The following is a 23302-nucleotide window of genomic DNA, read 5'->3' on the forward strand; positions in this document are numbered from 1 at the left end:
GGTAGATCATGGTTGATCCCTGGCTCCCTTTCCTTAGCATCGCTAAAACTTACTCCTGCCCCGCCCCCTTGCCCCACCCTCTATTCTTGTATGATCTCTGGAAGGGAAGATGGAGCTTTCATTTTTTTACCCCCCCCCCAAAAAGGGGCTTTCCCCCCTCCCTAAAAAAGCTCAACAACTTTGAGCTGTACCCCCCAGTAGATCACTGCCAGTTTTTAATTCTGAAAGTAGATCACAGTCTCTTGAGAACTGGCAAAAGGTGCCAGGTACAATCTGTAGCACCTCCAGCAGGACTGAGAAAGAAATCCTGGAGAGCCACGGCCAGTTAGCACAGAGCATGGAGTCACCAGATGTTGTTGGACTACAACTCCCATCATCCCCAACCATTGGCTAGGCTGGCTGGATCTGATGGAAGTTGTCGTCTCAACAGTGCCTGGGGACTCAAGGTTGACAGTACTGAGCCAAATGCAGCTTCCTATGTTGCTACGGATGCAGAATTCTCCTGCACAAACACAATTGAATAGCATTCCATTCACTACACATTGTTGTCTCCACTCTTGGCCCAACTATGTGCATTATCATTCCAGGCACACTTGAGGCCCAGCTTGGTAGACCCCAAAGATACTGGCCTAGTGGTTGGCCTTCTCAGGTTTCAGAGATGAAATGCAAGTTCCTCAGAGATGAGCAATAATGGGAGATTGCACTGGTTGTTGTTTTCTGTGTTTTACATGAGAATCTAATTAAACCTCTTGTGGTTTTATCAAGGACAGTGAAACTAAGTGTGCTTAGGCCAGATTTATGAATAATCCCTCACTTCGTTGCCTTGGTAAATAAGACAATTCACCAAGGAAACTTTTGTAAATTGGAGCAGAATTTGTGTATGTCATCTTTCGGGTCATCGGTGTGTCACAAATTACCCATGTGACTTACATAGGTATATGACAAATTAGAAACTTTGTGGATTTATTTGCAAGCCTGACTTGATGGCCTTACACAATGGTATTCAGCACAATTAATAATAATAATAATAATAATAATAATAATATTCAGCATGAAACTATTTTAGATTTTTTTAAAGTTCAAATCCAGTAGTATGAAAATAGAAGAAATAATGCTTTGATGAGATCTGTGGACTTCCAGATTATCTACAATCCCCATCATCCCTCAGAATTGGTCATGCTAACTGGGGTTGACAGGAGTTGGAGACCCTTAGATTGTCATGTATTTTCTGTCTCTACCCCAATGAAATGACAAAATATTTTTGTGTTCTCTGCAGATGCTGTTCTGCTACTTTTATTTTAGTTGCCCGATCAGCCTTATGTAAGCCATGCCGTTCCTTAACGAACCACATTTTATTTCCCTCCTTTCATGTAAGGAGATTTTGTTCTAAGCTAAATGTTTTAGCCATAAGTTTGGCATCCAGATTCATTTGATAAATAGTTTTCTAATGTGAGGGGATGCATTTGTGATCTGCCTGGTTTGAATACTGGAATACTACGGTAATTCCTTCAGTTGAAGTGGTTGGAAGACTACCTTAGTACTGAGCAATTCAAATACAGTTTGGAAAGTTTGTTTTTTTTAACGAATTCCATGTTGCTGACAGGAGAGTGATTATGACTGATTCTACGTGTCTGTGTGTGTCTGTCTCTGTGTGTAGGTGTGATGAGGGGAGAAGGGCAGAATCTCAAATTTTCATTTTCATTTTATTATTTATTAAATTTGCATACCACCCTTCATGCAAAGACGGTTCACAGCATAAAATACGGAATAAAAAAAGTACATAATAAGAACAAGAAGAAAACAAAACAATCACCACCCCCACCCCATCACATTTAGGACATAGACTGTTAATCAGTCAGAGGCCTGGTTGAAGAGGAACATAGTTCAGTAGCCAATAACCTGATGACAAAGTTTATGTTGCCATTAGGTCTGAGTGATGTATCAAAACATTGTCCAGGACCAGCATGAAGGCCAGAAAACGATGGTGTTTAGTTGATTTTTGACCCGGCTGTATAACATGGGTGGGGTTTGCCAGCCAGCCAGTGCCTTCACCAGGTGAGCAGGTGAGCTGCCTTCTCCTCCACCAGTTGGATGCTGCTGCTGGTGGAACTGGTGGTGGCTTCACCCTAGTGTCTCGTGGCCCAGGGCTGGTGCTCCTTCCTCCTCCCTCCACGCGCTGGGTGCCAGGCAGGAACGGCCGCCGCTTCAGCCCAGTGCCTCACACAGGTGTGGGGCAGTCTTTGATGTGAGCCGGAACTCCTCATTTGTGTGTGGGTTGCCATGTGGCATCCTGGCTGATGCGCTCTGCCTGGGGCAGCGTTGCCTGCCCAGCGTTGTGATCTCCTCTCCCTCGATGCTCCCCAAGTGTGCGGCCGCTACTAGGGTTGGCCAATGTATCTTGGTTCCTTCTCCCCACCTTATTTCATTCTCCATATTTCATACATTGATATCACCCAGCCCTAGTTGCCATCTCCTCCTGTGCTCTTTTTACTTCAACATCTCTTGACTTCAGGATGTGAGAGTGCCATTGAGTCTTGAATCTGGGATGGATAGCATCTCTTTGTAGGTTGGAGGAACTGGACCTGGAATTCTTGATTTATTGGCTCCGGCGCTTCAGTAAGCTCTCTGACAAACATTAGCAGTTGTTACCTGTCTCTGTTCACAGCCAAATACATGCCTTCTCCATGAGAAACTGATTGAAACCACAAGCCATTGGCCCTAAGCCCTTGACCAGATATAAAGTGTAATAGGGAATTTCCCTGTTAGCTGTAAAGTATGACAGGTGGGTGGGGAGCAATCATTCTTCCTTTGTTGCATAAGACAGACAAAACTATTTCTTACCTCTGATGTGTTAGCTAATGTAAAGACATATTTGTTCCCACAGAAAAATTCAAATTGGGATTTCCCATTTGTTTGAGCGCGGTGCCATACTGGCAAAGATGTTGATTGTCAGTGTGAAATGTTGATGCATCTTTAACTGGGGTGTGCCTTGAGTTGTGTAACTGGCAGTTTGTGACGTGTGTGTGCACACATATAATTACTTATGCATGTACCTGGCACATTTTTCATTTTTCTGAATGTCTTAGAGAGGGTGAATGTGAAATAGGCAGGAAGAAACTGCACTGAAAACTTAATGGCATGTTTGGCACAGCGCAATTAGATCTGGTGTTGAGCTCTGTAAGGCAAATAATGCATCCAGGACTCAAGACACTGGGTGCCAGTTCTTTCTATGGGGAATTCATGCCTGTCCCATCCAGTGTGAGGGAGTTTAAATCTGCAGAGTTAGGCACATGACTGTGTTTAGTACATGTACCCATGGGTGTAGCCAAGACTTTTGTAAAACAAAAAAGAAGTATAAAAACAATTAAAAGGTTTCATATACAGTGGTACCTCGGGTTAAGTACTTAATTTGTTCTGGAGGTCTGTTCTTAACCTGAAACTGTTCTTAACCTGAAGCACCACTTTAGCTAATGGGGCCTCCCGCTGCTGCCGCGCCGCCGGAGCATGATTTCTGTTCTCATCCTGAAGCAAAGTTCTTAACCTGAAGCACTATTTCTGGGTTAGCGGAATCTGTAACCTGAAGCGTATGTAACCTGAAGCGTATGTAACCCGAGGTACCACTGTATACAATATATTTTTTTAAACTTCCTTATATAAAAACAGTTAAAATAGTTCCAATGCAGATCAGAGTGGGATTGAGATCTCTATTTAAAAGAATTGTTGAATGATGAAGGCCTGGAGCAGGTGTCAAAAAGGCAAAAGAGAGAGACGTGCCTGTGTAATATGCAACTGGAGGGGATTCCATAGGGTAGCTGTCACCAGACTAACGACCCATTTCCTATTTCGGATGCAGCTGACCTCTCTGGTTAGATGGTGACTGCAAGAGGCCCTCACCCACAGAGTGCACTGATCGATTGCATATATTCTTCCTAATGATGTCTATAAAAAGTTGATTCTTCGAGAGCTAACTTTTTGCTCCGTGCTAAAGACAATATAATGTTTGTGACAGCGATTTTGTGTGTGTGTGATACATATTTATTAGTATAATTGGGTGGCATGTCAAAGCTATCATTTCTGGTGGTAGCAGACCTTTTCAGTCTACTGATTTTTTGATAAATAATGTTCAGTTGTTACTCAACAGAAGGGGGTCCAGATCCCTACTCCAAGGTGGTGGTGCTGTTGTGTGTCTGTGCCGTGATCAGAGTTCAGTTTGCTCTCTGTTGCAGTAGCTCATGGGATCTTACCATTGATCTGTGCAATCAGTTGTAACAGAGAATTCATGCAAAGCACTAAAATGAGTATTAATAATAGGGGAAAGCATTGATTGGGAAAATGAAAAAAAGACCGGGGGAAGAGGAAAGAGCCAGGAATACAGAATGTGAGACGGGACTTATTCTGAGCTAGTGTGTCAGGGGAGTTGTGATTGTTTTGAGAAGTATTGAGGGGGCAGAACTTCCTTATTTTAAGAGGCAAGACAGCCAAATTGGAGGAAGGAGATTTAAATTGTTTTAATGCTTTGGGTTTGAATGTTAGAGGTTGGAGAAGAGGCAAAGGGAAAGGACCCTGAGCCCTGGGAATAGGTGGGATTTCTCTTCAGTTGAGAGACTATAGATGGAAAATTATTCTTCTGTAAAGGAAACAAAACTTTTCCTATCGAGCTCTTGCACATCCAATTCTATCTTGTCCAGAGAACCAGGGATAGTGTAATTTATAAATGCTAATTAATGAGGATTTTGATAGTTGTCTTTAAGTGCAATCTTATATGTCCTTAAATGCAAATCTTCTTGCAGCCTGAAGAAGAAGAGCTTATTTTGCCACACAGGTTGATCCTTTTAAACTGTGTCTTTGTTGGTTATTGTTTTTGTTTGTTACTATTTTTGTGGTTTTGATATTGTAAACCATTCTGTAAGCCTTTGGTGAAGGGTGGTATAAAAAATTAAGAAATGATGATGATGATGATGATGATGATGATAAAATGCTTTCTGCCTGTGGCGTTGGTGGGCCATGGACCAAACCTTAGGTACCCTGACCACTGACATGATGACTAGCAAGCCACGGTGCCACAAATATTGACTCAGTGAAAGCATGTGGAGTATCACAAATCAAAAATAATTTTGGCTAGAACATTTCCCCCACCCATGCCAGTTACAATGATTTCTTTCTGCCTTTAGGCGACTATAAAATGACTCTGCTTTCTTTCTAAGCCTCTACTCAATGAATATTTACAAGTTACTTGTTGTGTTGCTGCTTTTACATGAGTAGATTGTGGTTGCATTATTCCTTCAGCAATAAATATTCAGCTTCTTGTTTTAAGTATTATCCCCCCTCCAGATTTTATTAAATGATGGCTAGAGGCAATACAGTTGAGGAAACAAAAGCAATTCTCGTTGCAAATGTCTAGTTTGGCCCATCTCAAATGGGTTCTACGTACTGTAAAGGGTTTTTTAGCAACGTTAAATTGGATTTCGAGGAGTCAGCTGATTCTAATAGCCTTTGCGGACAAATAAAAAAAGTTGATCTGATTATTCTTTCTCTGCTTGGTGATGGGTTTATGTAATCACTAATCTTGGCACTTCTTTATCTAAAGCAGATTACAAGACCACTGTCAGTTTGGAGACAGACTTTAAACAGATTTAGTTAGTGTTAAATAAGTTAAAGTTAACTTTAACTTAATTGGAAAAAGAAAAGTTTATCAAACATCTGAAACTCTTGTTGCGGTTACAGTGGCATTTGTCAAAAAATTCACATATTTATTTACTTGTTTAAAATATTTATACCTTGCCTCTCAATCCAATGATTCTCAAGGCAGTTTACAAACAAGAGGTAATAATACATAGAACGACAAAATTGCCATAAACACACACACACACACACACACACACACACACAGAGCACTCCTTATTCCTCTGGCTGGTGACCGGGGCCAAAGCATGCTTGTCTTCAGTTCTACAGTCCTAGCTGCACATTTTTGCTGAAAGTTTAGAAATAGAAACAAAAAATGGACTGTCAGCCAACAAACAAACAAAAAAAACACCCTCCAGAATTAAGAAAGAGAACTAATCTAATGATGGTATACTACTGATGTAAGCAGGTCTGTTAATCATGTACATGCTTCTTGTCACCAACCTGATTTCTTCCTAGCTGAGGTAGGGGATCATTTTCATCCCAGGGGATTTGGATTCCCTTGTGATCGACCTTCTGAGGAACAATGGATACAACTCTTCCCTTCTCAACTGCCAGCACATTCTAGCCATGCCGGAGGCAGAGGTTTCCAAACACACACCCAACACTCCTCTCCACTCAGGCAAGGAAGAGAGGCAGGACACCTTTGGCCCAGGCAAGAGCGCTTGAGGAAGGTGTGGAGCAGAGCTGGTGGGGGCCGTGGCCTGGGGGGGCTCCTAGGGGCAGGCAGAGGAGCCTTGAGGGCTCCCCACTCCCAGCTGGTATTGTTACCATTCACGCAAGCGAGGCTGGGTCTATCTCTGGCAGGATCTGCCTTCCTGCCCTGCTTGTGGGCTTGCTAGAGGATGCTGGGCAAAATGGGCCTTCCATCTGGCCCAGCAGTCCTCTGTTTATGTTCTCATAACACACACGAGCTGCCCAAAATTAGTTCCAATATTTTACAACACCTAGCAACTGTTCTGGACAGGGCAGTTTCATTTGGCCATCATGGCTAAGAGACACGGATGGGCCTAGGCTCCCAGAATGTGTTCAGCAATGCTTTTCTGTCTGTTGATCACTTCATAGAAGGAAATTATTTTTTCTTTTCATTTTTATATCTTATTTTATTTTTTCACATTGTACATAAACTACATAACTCGCAACGCATCAACCATTTTGCTTTGAAATATCAAATCATATTCACAGACTTCAGTCCAAAAAATCTTTCCACATATTGCAATGAGATTTTGGGAGGTTATAAACACAATCCTCTTGACGCCTACAGTCCAAAAACAAGTGCCATGCTTTGTAAAAAAGAAGAAGATGGGGGTTGGGGTTCCCTTGGGTTTTTCGAATCTGGCACATCAGCTTTTCAGCCAAGTCTCTCGTCCATTTCCTGGAAGACCAGGCTTCTGTGTTCAATCCCAAGGCAGTATGCCATTGTGGGGCTATTTCTCCAGAAGGAAGTTCAATTGGTTGTAGGACTCAAGCCTAGGATTTAGGTCAGAGGTGGCAAACTTGCGGCCCTGATCCAGCCTGCCAACGCGCTGCAGATGACCCCTCTTCTTTTACAGTGCTGAGCTGAGAGGCTTAAACCCCTCTTGCAGTCCAGAACTGTGATCAAGAGGAGTGTGGTGTGTATCCCTGAATGTGTGTGTGATCCTAAATGGGGGTTTATGTGCGCTCGATTTTGGGGGTGTGATCACATGCGAATGGCATGCAGCTGTGGGGGCGGGGGGGGGGGAGGATGACCACACTTGAATGTGGTTCTTGAACTAAAAAAATGTTATTCTTCCCCGATGTAAGCTGTGTTCTGGGTTGAACATTTCCCTGCTATGACTTGCATCTCACTTCTATTAGAGCACTTCATTTTCTCATATAATAATAATAATTTATCATTTATAATAATAAATTCCCAGCCACTTTGGGTGGCTTCCAACAAAATATTAAAATACAATAGACCATTAAACATTAAAAGCTTCCCTAATACCCAAAGCTTTCTAATTTGGGGGGCTGATATTTGTCTGTTTTGTTTGTTTGTGCTAGAGAGCAACCATTTATTACAAGTTCAAGATTTTTACAACTTGATTCCCCACCCCCACTTACAGTTTGTCCAAGTAAAAACATCATCTTGGCTTCTTTTAGTTAGATGTTCCCAACAGTTTTAATGGTACAAGCTTAACTTTACAAGCTATAAATTGCAACCAATTCAGAACTGAAGAGAAAAAATCCTCTTTAATAGTTTTGCTGTTGTAGGAAAAGTGGCATTGCAGGCAGTTGAGGGTACAGAAGAGTTACTTTTGCATTTGAAAGAAGTAGAGATTGAAAAATGATGGGCACTTTCACTTAGTCAAACCTTTATGACATTACCAGCCCCAGGCTTTTCAACATTATGGGAAATCAATGTTAAAAATAATTATTTTGGTTTTGTTTTAACTGCATTCATATTTTAGAGTTCATGTTTTCAGGAATTCTCCAAAGCCTTAAGGCACTTCTTTCTTTTCAACTGTAATATGAAATTCTTGCTTGAAGAGTTTTCGAATTCATAGCTTTAAGTAATTGAGGAATGATTCACTGGAATGTTTTGGAACAGTGTGTGGCAGAGTTATTGGGCAGGGACGCTGGTGTGGCTCTGTCGGAACTGGCTCTTAGGGGGAAGTGAGAGTGGGGGGAAGTGAGGCAGAGGGAGGAGAAAAGCTAAAGAAAGTGGGGTCTTAGCTAGAATTGGATGGTGGATGCACATCATAAATCCCTCCTGACATCCACCTGGTTGTCATTGAAGACCAGGCATAGGCAATCTTGGCCCTCCAGATGTTTTGGGACTACAACTCCCATCATTCCTGACCACTGGTCCTGTTAGCTAGGGATGATGGGAGTTGTAGTCCCAAAACATCTGGAGGGCCAAGTTTGCCTATGCCTGTTGAACACCCACAACAGACAGAAGTTCCTACACTTGTGGTGTGGGCCTTTGGGGCAGCCAGGGCCAAGTTAACTGCACAAGCATCAGGCTCAACGAATTTGAATCAGGAGCCTCTTCTGTGCCATGGTTCCTCTTGTGGTGGGCTATTCAAGACTGGAGAGCGGGGTAAAGAGCCAGTATGGACTGCCCTGGTTCCAGCCTGGCTCTAGAAGCGTACCTGGCCTGGCTGAGAATGCTTCCAAGCTAGGGTTAGGTCTTTGCCAGACCCCATCATGTCTGAATGGCGCTCTAGTTTTGTCTTCAGTAGCTGCTTACCTACCTGCTGTACTTGCAGTCTGACACACAATCTGGTTTCTTATGCCTGTCTTTTGCCTGGATCAGTCTCTTAAGCCTTAAACCCTTGACTGCCATCAATGCTCCTAAGGCCTTCAGTGCAGTGTTTTCCACCCCCCACTTCTGCCTGGGCTAGAACCTTCTGTCTTTATTTGCTCTTTACTTACAGTCCAGCTCTGACAATAGGAAACCCAAGTGGTTGCCTTTGGGGCAGCATTTGATTTTGGAATTGTGTATTCCAGAATCTCTTGCCAAGTCACAGGTGTTGAGGTGCACCTTTGGAGTTACATAATGAGTCAACATGAAGCAGCAAAAGGTTGAGCCAGACCTATGAATTACCCTTGCTCTTAAATGTGTGATGCCCAGGACCTGAAGTGTTGCTGCCCAAAGCTTCATCTCCGCTAGGCTTTGGCACTTTGGAAACAAGGCTAAAAAGGCCCTTTTTGCAAAAGAAAAAGGGGGGGATGACTGATGGGTGGTGTAAAATCTAGAAATTGCTGTGGTCTTACTGCTATTAGGCAGTGAAGGTCCATAAGGACCAAGCACCACTTAAAACCTAAGAACTGGACATTGATTTAAGTTTTCTTCTTCTTCTTAGCCAACTCTGTTGACTGCAGTGACACCTAATGGTCATGGACAGAATTTCCTCCGATCTTTCCTGTCATTCTGATTCAACGGGTATTTCTGTAGCTTTTTCAATTGATTTTCTTGACAATGTAAGATTGTTATCACTGAGTTAGTACATACCTAGTTCATCCTCTGAATAAGCTGCCTGACACTTGCATTAGTTCTAGAAAGATTGGATCTAGTCTCCAGTAATATCAGAGATGGGATGTGTTGCGGTTCTTACAGCACCGGGCACCAAAAAGCTACTTGTGGACAGAAGGCTGCTTTTGAGCTTCTGCCAGTAAGAATTAGAGGTGGGGGTGTGTGTTTTGAGGGCAGTGATTTCCTGACTTTTGATACAAGAACTAGGAGTTGTTGTTTTTTAGAAAGACTGAGCCTCCCCCAGAGGAAAGTGGCATTACTTGTGGTCTCACACTGAGCTTCCCAGGCATTCTAACCACCCTTGAAGTTCAGTACCACTACAGATAAAAGTCTGGCTGAACAGGAGGGCCCAGCCTTGTTGTCTATAACCAGGTGCTGCCTTTGCAGATAGGAGCAAACCCACCAGCACCAACAGTGTGTGCCAGCAAATGTGACATTCCCAGAAGGGAAGAGAGTCTTGCAAGGCAGTGTGCTCCACCTCATCTTTCCAACTTGGTGGGCAGGGGAACTTGCTGGGACATCCTTGTCACTTCTGTGTGGTTCTGAACTTCTTGCCCTGTTCCTGAATTGCAACTCCTGAGCACCACGTCTGCTGCCGACCCTGTACCATTGCTTGTCTGAATAAAGATCTCTTTCTTGGTTTCAAGTAAGAGCTTTTGTCTGTGTGTTTTGGATAGGAGCCAGGACAGCAGTTTGGGAATTACTATCCTATGGGGAGAAATACAGGGCAGACTAGATACAACTAGTGTCATCTGTATCATAGCAGCCTTAATGGCAGCTCCACATAATGAATTGTGCAATAGGATAGATTTTTGTGTATATAGCTGTGATGACACCTGATCACAAGTCACTTTCCTCACAAAGGTCACTCGAGACTACCTGTTTGTTGAGCCTTTGAATGTTGCTTGAATGGCTGTTCCCCTAGGTGTTCATACGCTCTGGGATCCTTGTCCTGCTGACTTAGCAAAACCCCTGCAGTAAGACTGGTTGTTTAGATGGGCCATGCCATCCTTTGTTAAGGAATGCTGTGAAAAAGCGTATGTATGGCACTCCATGCACTACACCCAGAGGCCTAAGTAAGAGTAGAGCTGCCCTTGTAAAAGTGGAAGCAAATGTTTTAAAAAAGCAGCAAATAAACAACTAATCACTGCTCCTTTTTAACCCATTCTGGTATCATTGACAGTGTTAAAGAATTATCATAACCAGCTATCATGAGGGGCAGGGGAAGGTCTTAATGGTGCTGTGATGAGTGTTGATCTAACTCTCTCAATACATTTTACATTGAAATACATTTATACATATTTGCAACATTCCTCTCTGCATGTGTGAATGGGAAATGAACAAAAAACACAGCTGTTCTTGTGTATGTTTGCGATTGGTACCTTACCATTTCAAGAGTTGCATGAACGTGCTATTTTCCCTGCATAATTCTTCACACACTTATTTTGTGAAAGTTTTTTGAGCACAAAAAGCATATGCTCCCAGTTTCTGAAAGTTTCTGTGCTACCTGCAATGTTGATCTCCTCTTGGGAATCCTGCTGCGACACACGGAAGAAAGAGCGCCCTCACTTTGGCACATGTGTGCCTCCACTGCCAAGGCTTATTATTGATCAAGTACCTCCTGTTGCACCTTCATGCTGTACAAACAAGTCCCTGCTCATGGTTTGCAAACTAATCCCGAGCCTGTACCATTACTTGAGATAGCTGAACCTGTACAGACTGGCAGGAGGTCATTTATCTGAGAGTGGTTCACAGGGCCAGTCTTCCCTCTTAGGCAGAGCAAGGCAGCTGCCTCAGGCAGCCAATTTGGGGGGCCATTAAAGTGTGTCAAATTGTCCATTATTCCAGTAATCATTTTTTAATGTATATATTTCTACTTTAATCTCTTCCGGGCAAGGATGTGCTTTTTGATGGGTGGGCTCTTTATTTTCCTGCAATGAGCCAGGTAGACTGCCTGCTCATATATCGGCTTGCTTGTTCATGACTATCTTTGCAAAGGCTGTTCTCTGGGTCTGTTCATCTCCCACATATAGCAGGTGAAAACAGTGCCTTTTCTGTAGTGGCACCTCAGTTCTGGAAAACTCTCCCCAAAGCAATGGTTTTTGTTTACTCCACTTATCTTCTACTCTGCTAAAGCTTCTACCGTTTGGTTTGGTTATTTATTTGATTGTATGTTGCTGTATATGTTTATAAAATCTGTTCTAGTGTTGTTTTTATTATTGTTTTTAATATTTTTTGTAACCTGTCCTGGAAATCTGGAAATAAAGGCAGGATGTATATATTAAAAGAAATTACAGTAATAGTAGATTGAAGCTGTGGCACATGAATAATAACTTTCTAACTAAAGGAAGAAGGGATGTATGTGAACATTTTGCCCTGGGTACCAGAATGTCTTGGAGTAGCCCTGATTGTGCACGTCTAGGATGTACCTAACAATGCTTAGCCTTTGCTTCACATAGCAATGAAGGCTGGCAGATAAGGGCTGCTCCCCCCTATGTGATGCTGTGTGTACAGTGCTGGAGTTTAAATTAGATCTGTCACCCAGTGAGGGACATCTGACAGTGCAATCCTATAGGTGTTTCCTCAAAAGTAAATCTTACTGAACCTGATGGAGCTTCCCTACTGAGTCAGACATGCAGAGGAGTGTGCTGTTAGCTGATTAAACATTGGATTCTAATTTATTAATTGATGCACTAAATCTGCACCAATGTGTGTATGGGTAGCAAGGGGGGGTGACAAAATATTTCTAATGAAAAAAAGCACAAGTGTAATTATACATAGAAGAGGTGCTTCCTTTTTTCTCTTGCAGTAGAGATTTCATCTTTCGATACTGCTTGCCATCTGCAATTTTTAAAAAGTACTTATTATTGTGGCTGTTAGGCACCTTGGGTGTTAGAGGCAGAGAGGTGGGGCATCAGTTGAAATAATACATAAATCATAACTACTTGCCTGAAAATTAATTTAGATTTTTTGCTGCTTTATCAATCGGGGCATTTTCTAGTCGTTTGATTTTTGAAAACATTGGTTATCCCAAACAATTAATTGACTAAACATTGCAGCCCTCCTTGATATCCATAAATCTGTGTTTGACTAGGAGGCTGTTTGTGTTATGAACTGCTTGTGCATTTGTAGCTAGACACCACCACCCCTAACACCCCAACACTTTGTGAACCTGGCATCTAGGAACTTGTCAAAATGATAATATTGTTGTAAGCTTCAAATGATTTAGGTGAATAATACTTAATCATCATGAATTACTTTAGGGTGCACAGGAGAGCAAATTATTTAGGTAATGGAGCTGAAAATGCACTGGGATTAGAATGTTATGCAGTCAAATAATTCCTTGGTTAATTCTGCTTCAATGCAAATTCTTGTTTGTGCTACTAAATATGTATGAGTGTCATTGACTATGTATAGCTTCATGTTTAATCAATAGAATTAGAAAGAGCAACAGCAATGTTTCTGTCGCAAATGGTAGTCTTTGATGATGGCTATTTTTCTAGAAAAAGAGGTGCCGGAACTCACCATAAATGCCTCCCTTATATTAGCAATGGCGCTCACCTGAGAGGTGCTGGAACTGTAGCATTTACCAGTTTATATACAGAATGTGTTTATGTTAGTGACCATCCCAGATTTGAACAAACATTCCTTATGAATATATCCCTTCTTATTTTGGAAGTTTCTTGTGCTACCAGACAAACTGCTTTCCAAATGACTGTCAGATTTTTCTCCCGTCTTCTTTATTTGTGTCACCATCAGTATCGCTTCCTTGTGTGACAACTTCTCATGGTGCTTTCTGGGTCTGGTGGATGTTCATGGCAAGTGCTGCTTTTCTTTTGGAGGCAAATCTTCAAACGAGAGCTGTTAAAATATGACAGATTCTGAAGTTGGTGAGGCGTCTGTATTGAAGGCTGTCCCATCTACCATATGCATGAGATATTTTGTATCAGCTGTTAGGACAACAGCTTTTGTTGGCTTATGTGTTCTGCTACTACCTCCAGTGAAGGTAACAGTGAAATTGAGAAGGAAGAGATGGAGGAAGATTATGGGGATGTGCCTGGTCCTAGAACAGCAAGGTTTACTTTGTCTGGGCCTCTTCCAGCAGAGATCCCTCTGTGGGCCAGATTGCGATTTCTGGCATCTGTCTGCACAGACGCAATTTTTGGTTTCTGCATCTGCGCAGATGCAATTTCCAGCACCGCAAAAGTGAGTCCCCGCGCCACACTGCGCTGGTTTAGCACAGTGCGTGGGGACACGCTGAGCAGGCGGCTCGGTTCGGGGGCAGCTCGGGGTCTGGTTAAACAACCCCCGTGGGCCGGTTGTGGCCCATGGGCCTTAGGTTGCCGACCCCTGCTCTAGGACAACGTGAGTAATGAAGAGAGAGTTTAAAGTATTTTAAACTTTATTTTAAGGTTGTCCTCAAGACAAGATTTGTGTCACCTGAGCTACATAGTCTTCGCTGCCTGCTGTTGTAGATGTAGCTCTCCATTTGTACATTTTTGAGGGTGGGTTGGTGGGTGGGTCCTGACCCAGTCCTGAGACTGAATTTGTACAAAGAATAGCATGATGGCTTTGCATGTCGATCTAGTTGTGGTCTGATATTTGCAAGGCCAGTCCACCCATGAAGCAAGGTGACGTGACCGCCCTAGGTGGCAGGATCCACAGGAACAGCAGATCTGTCCTTCAAGCATCACCTGCTGCTGCTGCTGCTGCTGCCACCACTGCCACAATGATGGCTGCAACACACTCCTTGGAGGCCAGAGCTGCCACCTCCTTGGCAGCAGCCCCCCTCCGCCTCCAATGCTGCCTCTACTGCAGCCTCTTGGCGGTTGGTCTCCTCTTACACCTAGGGAGGAAATGGCAGGGGCTGCCCTTTGAAGTCTGCACCCGCTCAGCATGATTCAGAGTGGACCCCTTCCCTGTCACTCCCATGACAGCCTTTGGTTTCCACTTCAGCCATCAGGTAATGTTCATTTGATTTCCTCCATCTTATTCCCGATGTAGATCTTAGTCACCTCATCTTCCCTGGCTGGGCACACCATTTTGTGGTTCTCCTCAGGTGTCAAAATATCTTGGTCCGGCCCTGGATATTTGATTCCTCATTCCAGCATAGCGATCTTGTGTGGCCAGTGGGTGTTACATAACAATCTGCTTAATGCTTCAATCTAACCATATGATTAGCTCAAACCGTAAATAAAATTCGGTGCATGCCTGGAGTGTACGATTAAGTGCTTTCCAGGACAGGAGCCAAGTCTTGCAGCACTTTATGAGACGCTCTCCTGTTCTAGACTGACTGACTGAGCAAACTTCTGGAGCACCTGCTCAGGGATAGCTAAGCTCACTTAGCTTGTTGTACACAGAGCTAAAGGGAAAATAAAAATTACAATGCCGTGGAAAGATAACCCAAATTCTTCACTGAAAAGAGCTGAATCCCACAACATGCTTGAGTGAATTTATCTCTCCTTTCTTCTCTTTAAAGTAGTCATGGGGGGAGAGAGGCAAAGGATTAGGGCTGGTCATCAATGTACCTCACCAGGAAATTCCCTTCAACTGCTATTTGGGCACTGCAGATTGCTGCCCATGCATTTTCATGCTATCTTCACCTTCATAAGCTAAGAGTTTGAGCCCAGTACCACATCCTGTGCTTTTCTGCACTTGTGTGGATTCCCCCAACCCTACCACAGTTTAACCACTAACTTAAATGTTTCTGTTGGTGGGTAGTTCTTTTGAAGACTGTTGCTCCTTCAGTCCCCTGGTGCCTTGCTTTTTTTGTCCAGCAGAGAGGCAGAACGAAGTCAGGCACATGGGACCTGGTTTTGCTTTCTTCTGTCTTTTATATCTGGCCACTTTCCCCCTGTATTTAAGAGAACAGCTCTATTGTCTAGTGTCTTTCTCTGTTGAAGAAAAAGTAAGGGTTTGCTTGGAGGGTGAGTGGCTGGTGGCATCTCTCTCCTTGTCAGGAGTAAGCCGTATACTCCAAGTGGGTCCTTTAGAATCTGATGATTTCCCTTGCATAAAGACTAAGAATTCTAGTGTGAGAGTGCCTCTGTAAATATATGTTTAGGGAAAAAAATCTGTGAATTGAAATAAGCCTATACTCCAACTAGGCATATTGGAACTAGGATTCAGGCTAATTTTCATCTAACATTATATTATCCTTATTATTTTACCTAGAATGAAGCTATATTTCTTTCCAAATAACTTTTATTGGTTTTCATGTAAATACGAGAACAACATAGAACTACAGTAACTTGTCCAGTGGTACATTAAGTTTCATATGCAGTACACAGTACACAAGCAATATGTTTATTTATGCCTTATCAATTCATGTATCCTCAGTGTAGCTTGGAAAATGTTACTGTTTCAATAATAACAAGCCAATTTGATTGAGGTGTGATTGACTAAGCAGTGGTGCGTTGCAATCTGTGCTCATTTCTGGAGGAGCCTGGGTGGGTGGACTTGGGCCCATTAGCTCTAACTCAGTAAAAGCGAAACAAAGCTGGAAATTTCTGTCATTATCTATGCCATGTCCTGTTTTGAACAGACACTGCATTTCTCACTGTGTCTTGTTTGCATGCGAAAAAGATTTGAGCAAGCACTTATTTGCATGCAAAAGATGAAACTGATAAGTGGAAAAACACCCTAATTACCCCTTCCTGATTTTTTTTTAAAAGGAAAAGTAGCAAGCACTTTTACACTCATCAGACCAGAAACATGTATTTGCATTCACAAGGCAAATAGTAGGGGCAGGAACATCTGGCATGGGTTTAATTAGATGACTTGTGACCCCAGGCTGTTGTGGAGCTGGCCAGGGAAAAGGACACCAGACACCCTTTGGAAGAAACCCTTTGCAGACCACAACACAACTTTAGCAGTAGCATAGCAGGGCATGCAGGAAAGGATTATTTACTTATTGTTCCATTTCACCCAAATCTCCAAGCAGTGCAAGCAGTGTTCGAAATTAACCCGTCGCCAGTCACTTTTTGCAGCTCAGAGCTGCCACCTAGTGCCCAAGTCAAGATTTGCAGTTGCATGCTTTGTAACTGGCTGGGCAGGAGAAGCTGGGGATACACTGCAATGGTGAAAACCTGACATCATCCAGTCCTAGTGTGTTGCCTGCTTTCTGAACCCAAGTCTAGCCTTTCTGGGAGATGAGTTAGCAAAGTCTGTGGTAGTTTTTAACTAAAAGTGGCTGTGAGGTGCTCCAAAAGGATCTCTCCAAACTGGGTGAATGAGTATTAAAATGGTAAATCCAGTTCGGTGTTAACAAGTGTAAAGTGATGCATGCTGGGGCAAAATATCCTGACATTACATATATGCTAATGTGGTCTGAGCTGGTGGTGGCTGACCAAGCTTAGGGTCCCAGTGGATAGCTCAATTAAGAAGTTAACCCAGGTTGTGGGAAATGACTGAAAATAGAACTGGAAATATCATAAAGGCCTTATACAAGTCTATGGTGCAGCTGCACTTGGAATACTGTGTCCAATTCTTGTCACCACATCTCTTAAAAGGAGACATGTCCAACGCGTCAGGACCGATCGACGAGTAGATCCTGCAATGAATTCTAGTCGATCACCACCCACTCTCCACTGGAGACGATGGGAGGAGCTATTTTGACGCTGCGCATGCACCCACCCCTGCCCTGTCAGTGCGCGTCTGCCCACAGTGCACCCATCCCTGCCCCCTTGGGAGAAGCAGCCAATGCCTGCCTGCCCACCCTGCCCCCATCCCTGCCCCCTCAGGAGAAGCAGCCATCACCCACCCACTCTGCACCCATCCCTGGGTGGTAGATCACTGCCAGTTTTTATATTGGATCGTAGATTACAGCCAACTTCAAGTTGGATATGCCTGTCTTAAAGGATATTATAATGCTGGATTTTTTTAAAGAAATGGTAGAGCATCACCCTAGTTTTTTAAAATATTTGTGTGTTCTCCTGCACCATTTACAGGGATGTGCTTTCCTTTGCAGAAATAAAAACATTAGAACTTAAAAAATAATCATGTTATGTGGGCATGATGGACAGAATGAGACAATGTCCTTCACTGGCAGCTCCTCCTCTCACAGAAGCTGTGATTTTGCAGACTGAAAGGAAAAGGTTCACCCTAGTGAGAGCCAGTGTGGTATAGTGGTTAGAGTGCCTGTAGGACTAGAATGTGGGAGACCCGGGTTCAAAGCCTCACTCAGCCATGAAGTTCACTGGATATTACTGTCCTTTACATGCCTAAATTTAAGTCCCACTGAGCCCTCTGTATGACCTGTTTCAGTATGGCTGGTTTCAACCCTTCAAATACCACAAACTGCAAAAAGAACCAAATAAATTATCTATGCAAAGTTGTTCAGAAACTTATAAAGATACAGGTTTTGGCAAATTACCCCCTGTAATTTTGTAAAAGAGGATTGGTTTTCACGTTTGCTAGAATGAAACTGCAGTCACATCTCTTCTAGACTGCTTTCCCATTTGATTGCTTCTCTGTTTTAAAGAATTTGTCTTTTGTGCACAGCGTTTATTCTATCTTCAGCTAGCTCCCTCATCTTGTCATCATTTGATTCGTAATCTTGTGGGGGGGAACATGCCTAGACATATTGTTGTGGTGACCATAACTAGGCAGTTACTTTTGCATCTTAATTTTTTGCCAAAGAATGAACGTGCATGTTTTAAATGTGTCAGGAATTGCCTTGCAATAGATTACTTTATACATCCATACAAGGAGAGATGGAGTTCTGTTCAACCTGGCACATCTCCATGCCAAGGCAAAAGTGTGGTGGATCTTTATCCGAAGGATGTTGTTTGCAGATGACACTGCCTTGACAGCACACTCCAAAGAAGCTCTACAGAGACCCATCAACTGTTTTGCCCAAGCCTGCAGGGAGTTTGATCTTACCAGCAGTCTGATGAAGACCAGGATGCCACCAGCACCCCACACATCAGCTTTGATGAGCACACACTTGAAGTGGTAGACAATTTTGACTGTCTGGGTTCCACCATAACCAGCAATCTTGTAATCAACACTGAGCTGGACAAGTGTATTGACAAGGCAGCTATGGCAATGGCTTGCCTCACCAAAAGGGTATGGGCGAATGTGATGCTAATGTCCAAAACCAAGATGAAGGTCTACCGGACTTGCGTGTTAAGCATGCTGCTTTATGGAAATGAGTTGTGGGCAACTTACAACCAACACTTTCCACATTCACTGCATCAGGAGGATTTGGGGTATCACATGGCAGGACAGAATTCCAGGCAAAGATGTGCTCTCCCAAGCCCACACCCCTAGCAGGTTTGCACTCCTGTCTCAGTGACGTCTACGCTGGCTTGGTCATGTCCACAGAATGGAAGATGGCAGGATCCCCAGGGAGCTGGCTTCTGGCAGCAGGCCAATTGGCAGACCAACTCTGTGTTACAAAGATATCTGCAAATGTGACATGAAAGCTGGCAACGTCAATCCTGCCATGTGGGAATCCCTTGCAGATGATCTCAGCGCCTGGAGACAGGTAGCCAAGTCCATGGCAATGCATAGAGAAGAAATAACCGCTGGGAGGAGCACACACACAGAGAAAGGCATGGCGCATCTGCAGCAGCACAACTGGATGCCTTCATCTGCTTCCGCTGCAACATAGCATGTCTCTCTCACGTCAGCCTCTGCCGCCACAGCAGACGCCGCAACCTACCAACAGCTTGACTTCCCCTTTGAAGACGCACTCCTCCGCTATCTCCCAAGGCAGGCGGGGGCCAGCTGACAACTGGTGTATGCTGTATGCAGAATCTTGCCATGTGATGAAATGCATTTTTTTTTTATTTGGCCAAAGCAGAAACTCTTGGGTCCAATGCCTCTTGGTTTTAAAATGCTAAATCTGACGTTGTGAGTTTTTAAGTACTTTCTCAAATGACCCATTTTAATAACCTGAAAGCTATTATATAACAAGTAACCATAAATTAGTACAAGGCCCTAGGGGGACCCTCACAGTTCAGCAATGAATAGTTAATGTGGTAGAATGTTGAGCAGGTTATTAGTTTTCATTGTACAAATGCTGATCAGGGAATGCTTTTCTAAGGTGTTTAAAAGAAAATATAATTAACTGGTTGTGTGCTTTTGTTGCAGCTCAAATTGAAATTATTCCATGCAAGATCTGTGGAGACAAATCATCAGGAATCCATTATGGTGTCATTACCTGTGAGGGCTGTAAGGTAAGCTTTATATATATTTAAAAAGTTATATACGAGAGTCAAAAAAATGTGTTCAATCTTTGACTTGGAAACGTGTCTTTTTGCAAGATTACATGTTTGCTAGTTGACACTAATTATCAATAAAGCATTGTTGTGTTTTTCTCCACTAAAGGACACTTGTCTAAATTAACATTGTTCTTATAGCTTTAAAGACCCAAATAGGTACCTGTTTAGGAACTTAGGGTCCCTCTAGACTGATGCTTTCTTGTGGGTGTATTCTGTAGCATATTCTTGTCAAAATAATAGTCCACTAGTGGTGGATTTGTTCTCTTTGTTCTGTGATGCTTCCCCACTGCTACCACAGCATTGCTGTCTGGAGGGCCTAAATTACAACAAAACCAGGACAAAAAAATGAATTGGATTTCGGCAGGAAGTTATCGGATAGTCACTGATTGGAAATTAGGTGGTGTGACTGCCCCAGCACTTATGCGGGCACAAACAGTATTGAAAGTGGTGTCATCAGGAAAGGTTTGGCTTCTTGGATCATGGTCTCTTGTTTCCTTGAGGAAGGACTTCTGGCAAAAGATGGGCTGCACCTCACGGCAAGAATGGCAAGAATGTGTTTGCCAAGAGTCTTGAGAATCTGATCAGGAGAGCTTTACACTAGATCTTGAGGGGGAGGGAGACAACATTACAGATGACAGAAGAGCACCTGGTATGGGGGATAACTTCACTGATGCACAGGAAACTGAGGTGGTGCTCCAGAAACCTACTAAAGGGCAGGAAACTACAAGAGGGAAGCAGCTGGAGGGAACAACTCATGGTTTCAGTTGTCTCTACACAAATGCACAAGATATGGGAAACAAGGAAGATGAGTTGGAGCTTTTAATACAGGATGGCAAATATGACCTGGTAGGCAGTACTGAAACCTGGTGGGATGAGACTCATGACTGAAATGTAGAAATTGACAGGTATAAGTGTTTCAAAAGGAATAGACCAAATAGAAAGGGAGAAGTAGCATTATATGTAAAATATGTGTACACTTGTGAAGAAATCCATGACCTGGAGCATAGAAAGCAGATTGACCATCAAGTCAGACTGAGGTCTTGGATGATGCCTTCCTAGAGCAGATTACCAAATATTCAAAAATGAGAAAGGAAGTCTTCAGTTTCCCCAATATCTGCTGGAATACAAACTCTGCTAGGATCTAGGGGTCTTGGTGGCCCACAAGCTGAACGTGTCCACAGTGTGATGCAGCAGCAAAAAAGCTAACACAATTCAAGGCTGCATCAACAGAAGTAGAGTGTCCAGATCAAGGGAAGTAATAGTACCACTCTATTCTGCCCTGGTCAGACCACTCCTGGAATACCATGTCCAATTCTAGGCCCCAGTATTTAGCAAGCGTGTTGACAAGCTGGAACGTGTGCAGAAGAAGGCAACCAAGATGATCAAGGGTCTGGAAACTAGGCCTTATGAGGAGCACTTGAAGGGGCTGGGTATGTTTAGCCTGGAAAAGTGGAGATATGATAGCCATCTTCAAATATCTCAAAGGCTGCCACGTGGAAGATGGAGCAGGCTTGTTTTCTCCTACTCTGGAGGGTAGTACTTGAACCCACCACTTCAAGAAAGGAGATTCTGACTGAACATCAGGAAGAACTTTCTGACAGTAAGAGCTGTTTGGCAGTGGAGCGCTCTCCCTTTTGAGGTGGTGGATTCTCCTTCCTTGGAGGTTTTGAAGCAGAGGTTGAATAGCCATCGCCTGCATTGCAGGGGGTTGGACTAATGACCCTGGCATCCCTTCCAGTTCTATGATTCTGTCATTCTATGAAATCAGAATTGTATATGGCCGCCTCAACAGCATCACAATGAGCACAGACGATTATGAATATGCAATAAAAAGGATGTATGGAGAGGCCCTTATATAGCCTCTCTTTTAACCTAAACTGGGTCTCAAAATTCTAACTTCTTTCAGGGGGCTTCACTGGCTCATGTTCTCCTACAGTGTTGTGATTTTTCCATCTTGTGCTCTCTCCAGGGAGAGATTTCAGTAAAATTTGGCCCTGTGAGTTTCGCTTCCTAAAAACTATGCAAACAGTACTGACCATTACTGTATTTCTTCCTTTATAAAAAGGATATGGAGAGCACAGAGCCAAATACAAATTCAGAAGCTTTCCTATGAACATTCCTCTCCCCTCTCCTGCTTTTACTACTATTAAGCCTTTGCACAGAAGCAAAACTCTCAGCTGAAGTCTATGCAGGACCCGTTTTAAGTACTATTGTACGTATCTACAATTTATATCTTAGGGAGAAAAAATGCACGCACATAAGGGAGCTTTAAGAATAAATAGGGGGCACCCTCCTCCCCTTTGCTCCAGACAGGTTTCTGGTAATCTAGGTCTGGAACTGCTTTCAAGAAGGCATGCAACCCTGCAGTTTTGGTCTGTTTGGTAAAAAACATGGGTACAATATTTACTAGTACCTCCTCAGACAGTGCTCTCTAATACAAAAGAGGATCCTAAATGTGTTTGAGACCTGGGTGCTTGAAAGTCTGTGAAACTTGTTTTCTGCCACTGTGGAGGGCAGGACTTGAACTAATGGATTCAAGTTACAGGAAAGAAGAACTTTCTGACCGCAAGAGCTGTTTGACAGTGAAACGGACTCCTTCGGAAGGCTGTGAGCTCTCCTTCATTGGAGGTTTTTAAGCAGAGGCATTGCAGGGAGTTTGACTAGATGACCCTTGGGGTCCCTTCCAACTCTACAATTCTATGATTATCTTCTATGAATATGCCCCAAAAGCAAGATCTAGGGTGGAGATCCTTCTCAGGGCACCTCCACATTCCCAGGGACCTTCAGTGGTGGTCTTGGTTATGGAATATCTTCTTCAGGCTTGTTTGGCTGACACTTTCATGACCAGTGGAGAGCAGTTCAATCATATTCCTAAGTCCACATAGCCTTCACTTTCCACAATCCATCTCATATTCCTGCAATAAATAAAGATTTATTGAAGCCATTCTGCTTCCCAAAGTGATACGAGTTAATTGCTATTCTAACAGAAATAACCATGGGAAAATAATTTTTGAATTGGCAGGTTTCTTCTTTGACAAATTTGCTCAAAATTTGTAAAGACCTTCAGTACTTTTGTTGCTCCGTGTAGTACTTTTAAAAAAAACTCTCAATCAATCAAGATCCTTTATTAGGCATAGCAAACCACACATTATCAAACAGACACCGTATACAAATTGTGCAAAATGCAAACTCAACATAACAAGGTTTGTCCCAGTCATATCTTTGACTTAAAAAAATAAAATAAAATACTTTATTACTACTTGTACGGCCATCCTTCAACACACATTCCTTGGACAGCTTACAAAATGAGATGAAATACATTATTAAAATGCATGATTACAATTAAAAACACCAAAAATACACATTAAATATATATTTTCCAGCAGAGGCG

The 23302-nt window shown here is 43.0% G+C and overlaps 1 protein-coding gene across 5 annotated transcripts in view; it reads left to right on the plus strand.

Annotated features, from left to right (window-relative positions):
* Positions 1-23302, plus strand: part of RORA (RAR related orphan receptor A) — a 368537-nt gene that overhangs the window by 308660 nt on the left and 36575 nt on the right. For 3 of the 5 annotated variants that reach the window (XM_080980776.1, XM_080980773.1, XM_080980777.1), the window contains one exon: positions 19781-19866. In XM_080980776.1, the coding sequence (XP_080836902.1) occupies positions 19781-19866 (86 nt within the window). Of the gene's footprint in view, positions 1-565; positions 666-9531; positions 9593-19780; positions 19867-23302 lie in introns of those variants that run through there. The other 2 variants (XM_080980774.1, XM_080980775.1) reach the window with 2 other exon arrangements.

This window comes from Podarcis pityusensis (genome assembly GCF_964106645.2).
Source record: "Podarcis pityusensis genome assembly, chromosome: 14".
Classification (NCBI taxonomy): Eukaryota; Metazoa; Chordata; class Lepidosauria; order Squamata; family Lacertidae; genus Podarcis; species Podarcis pityusensis.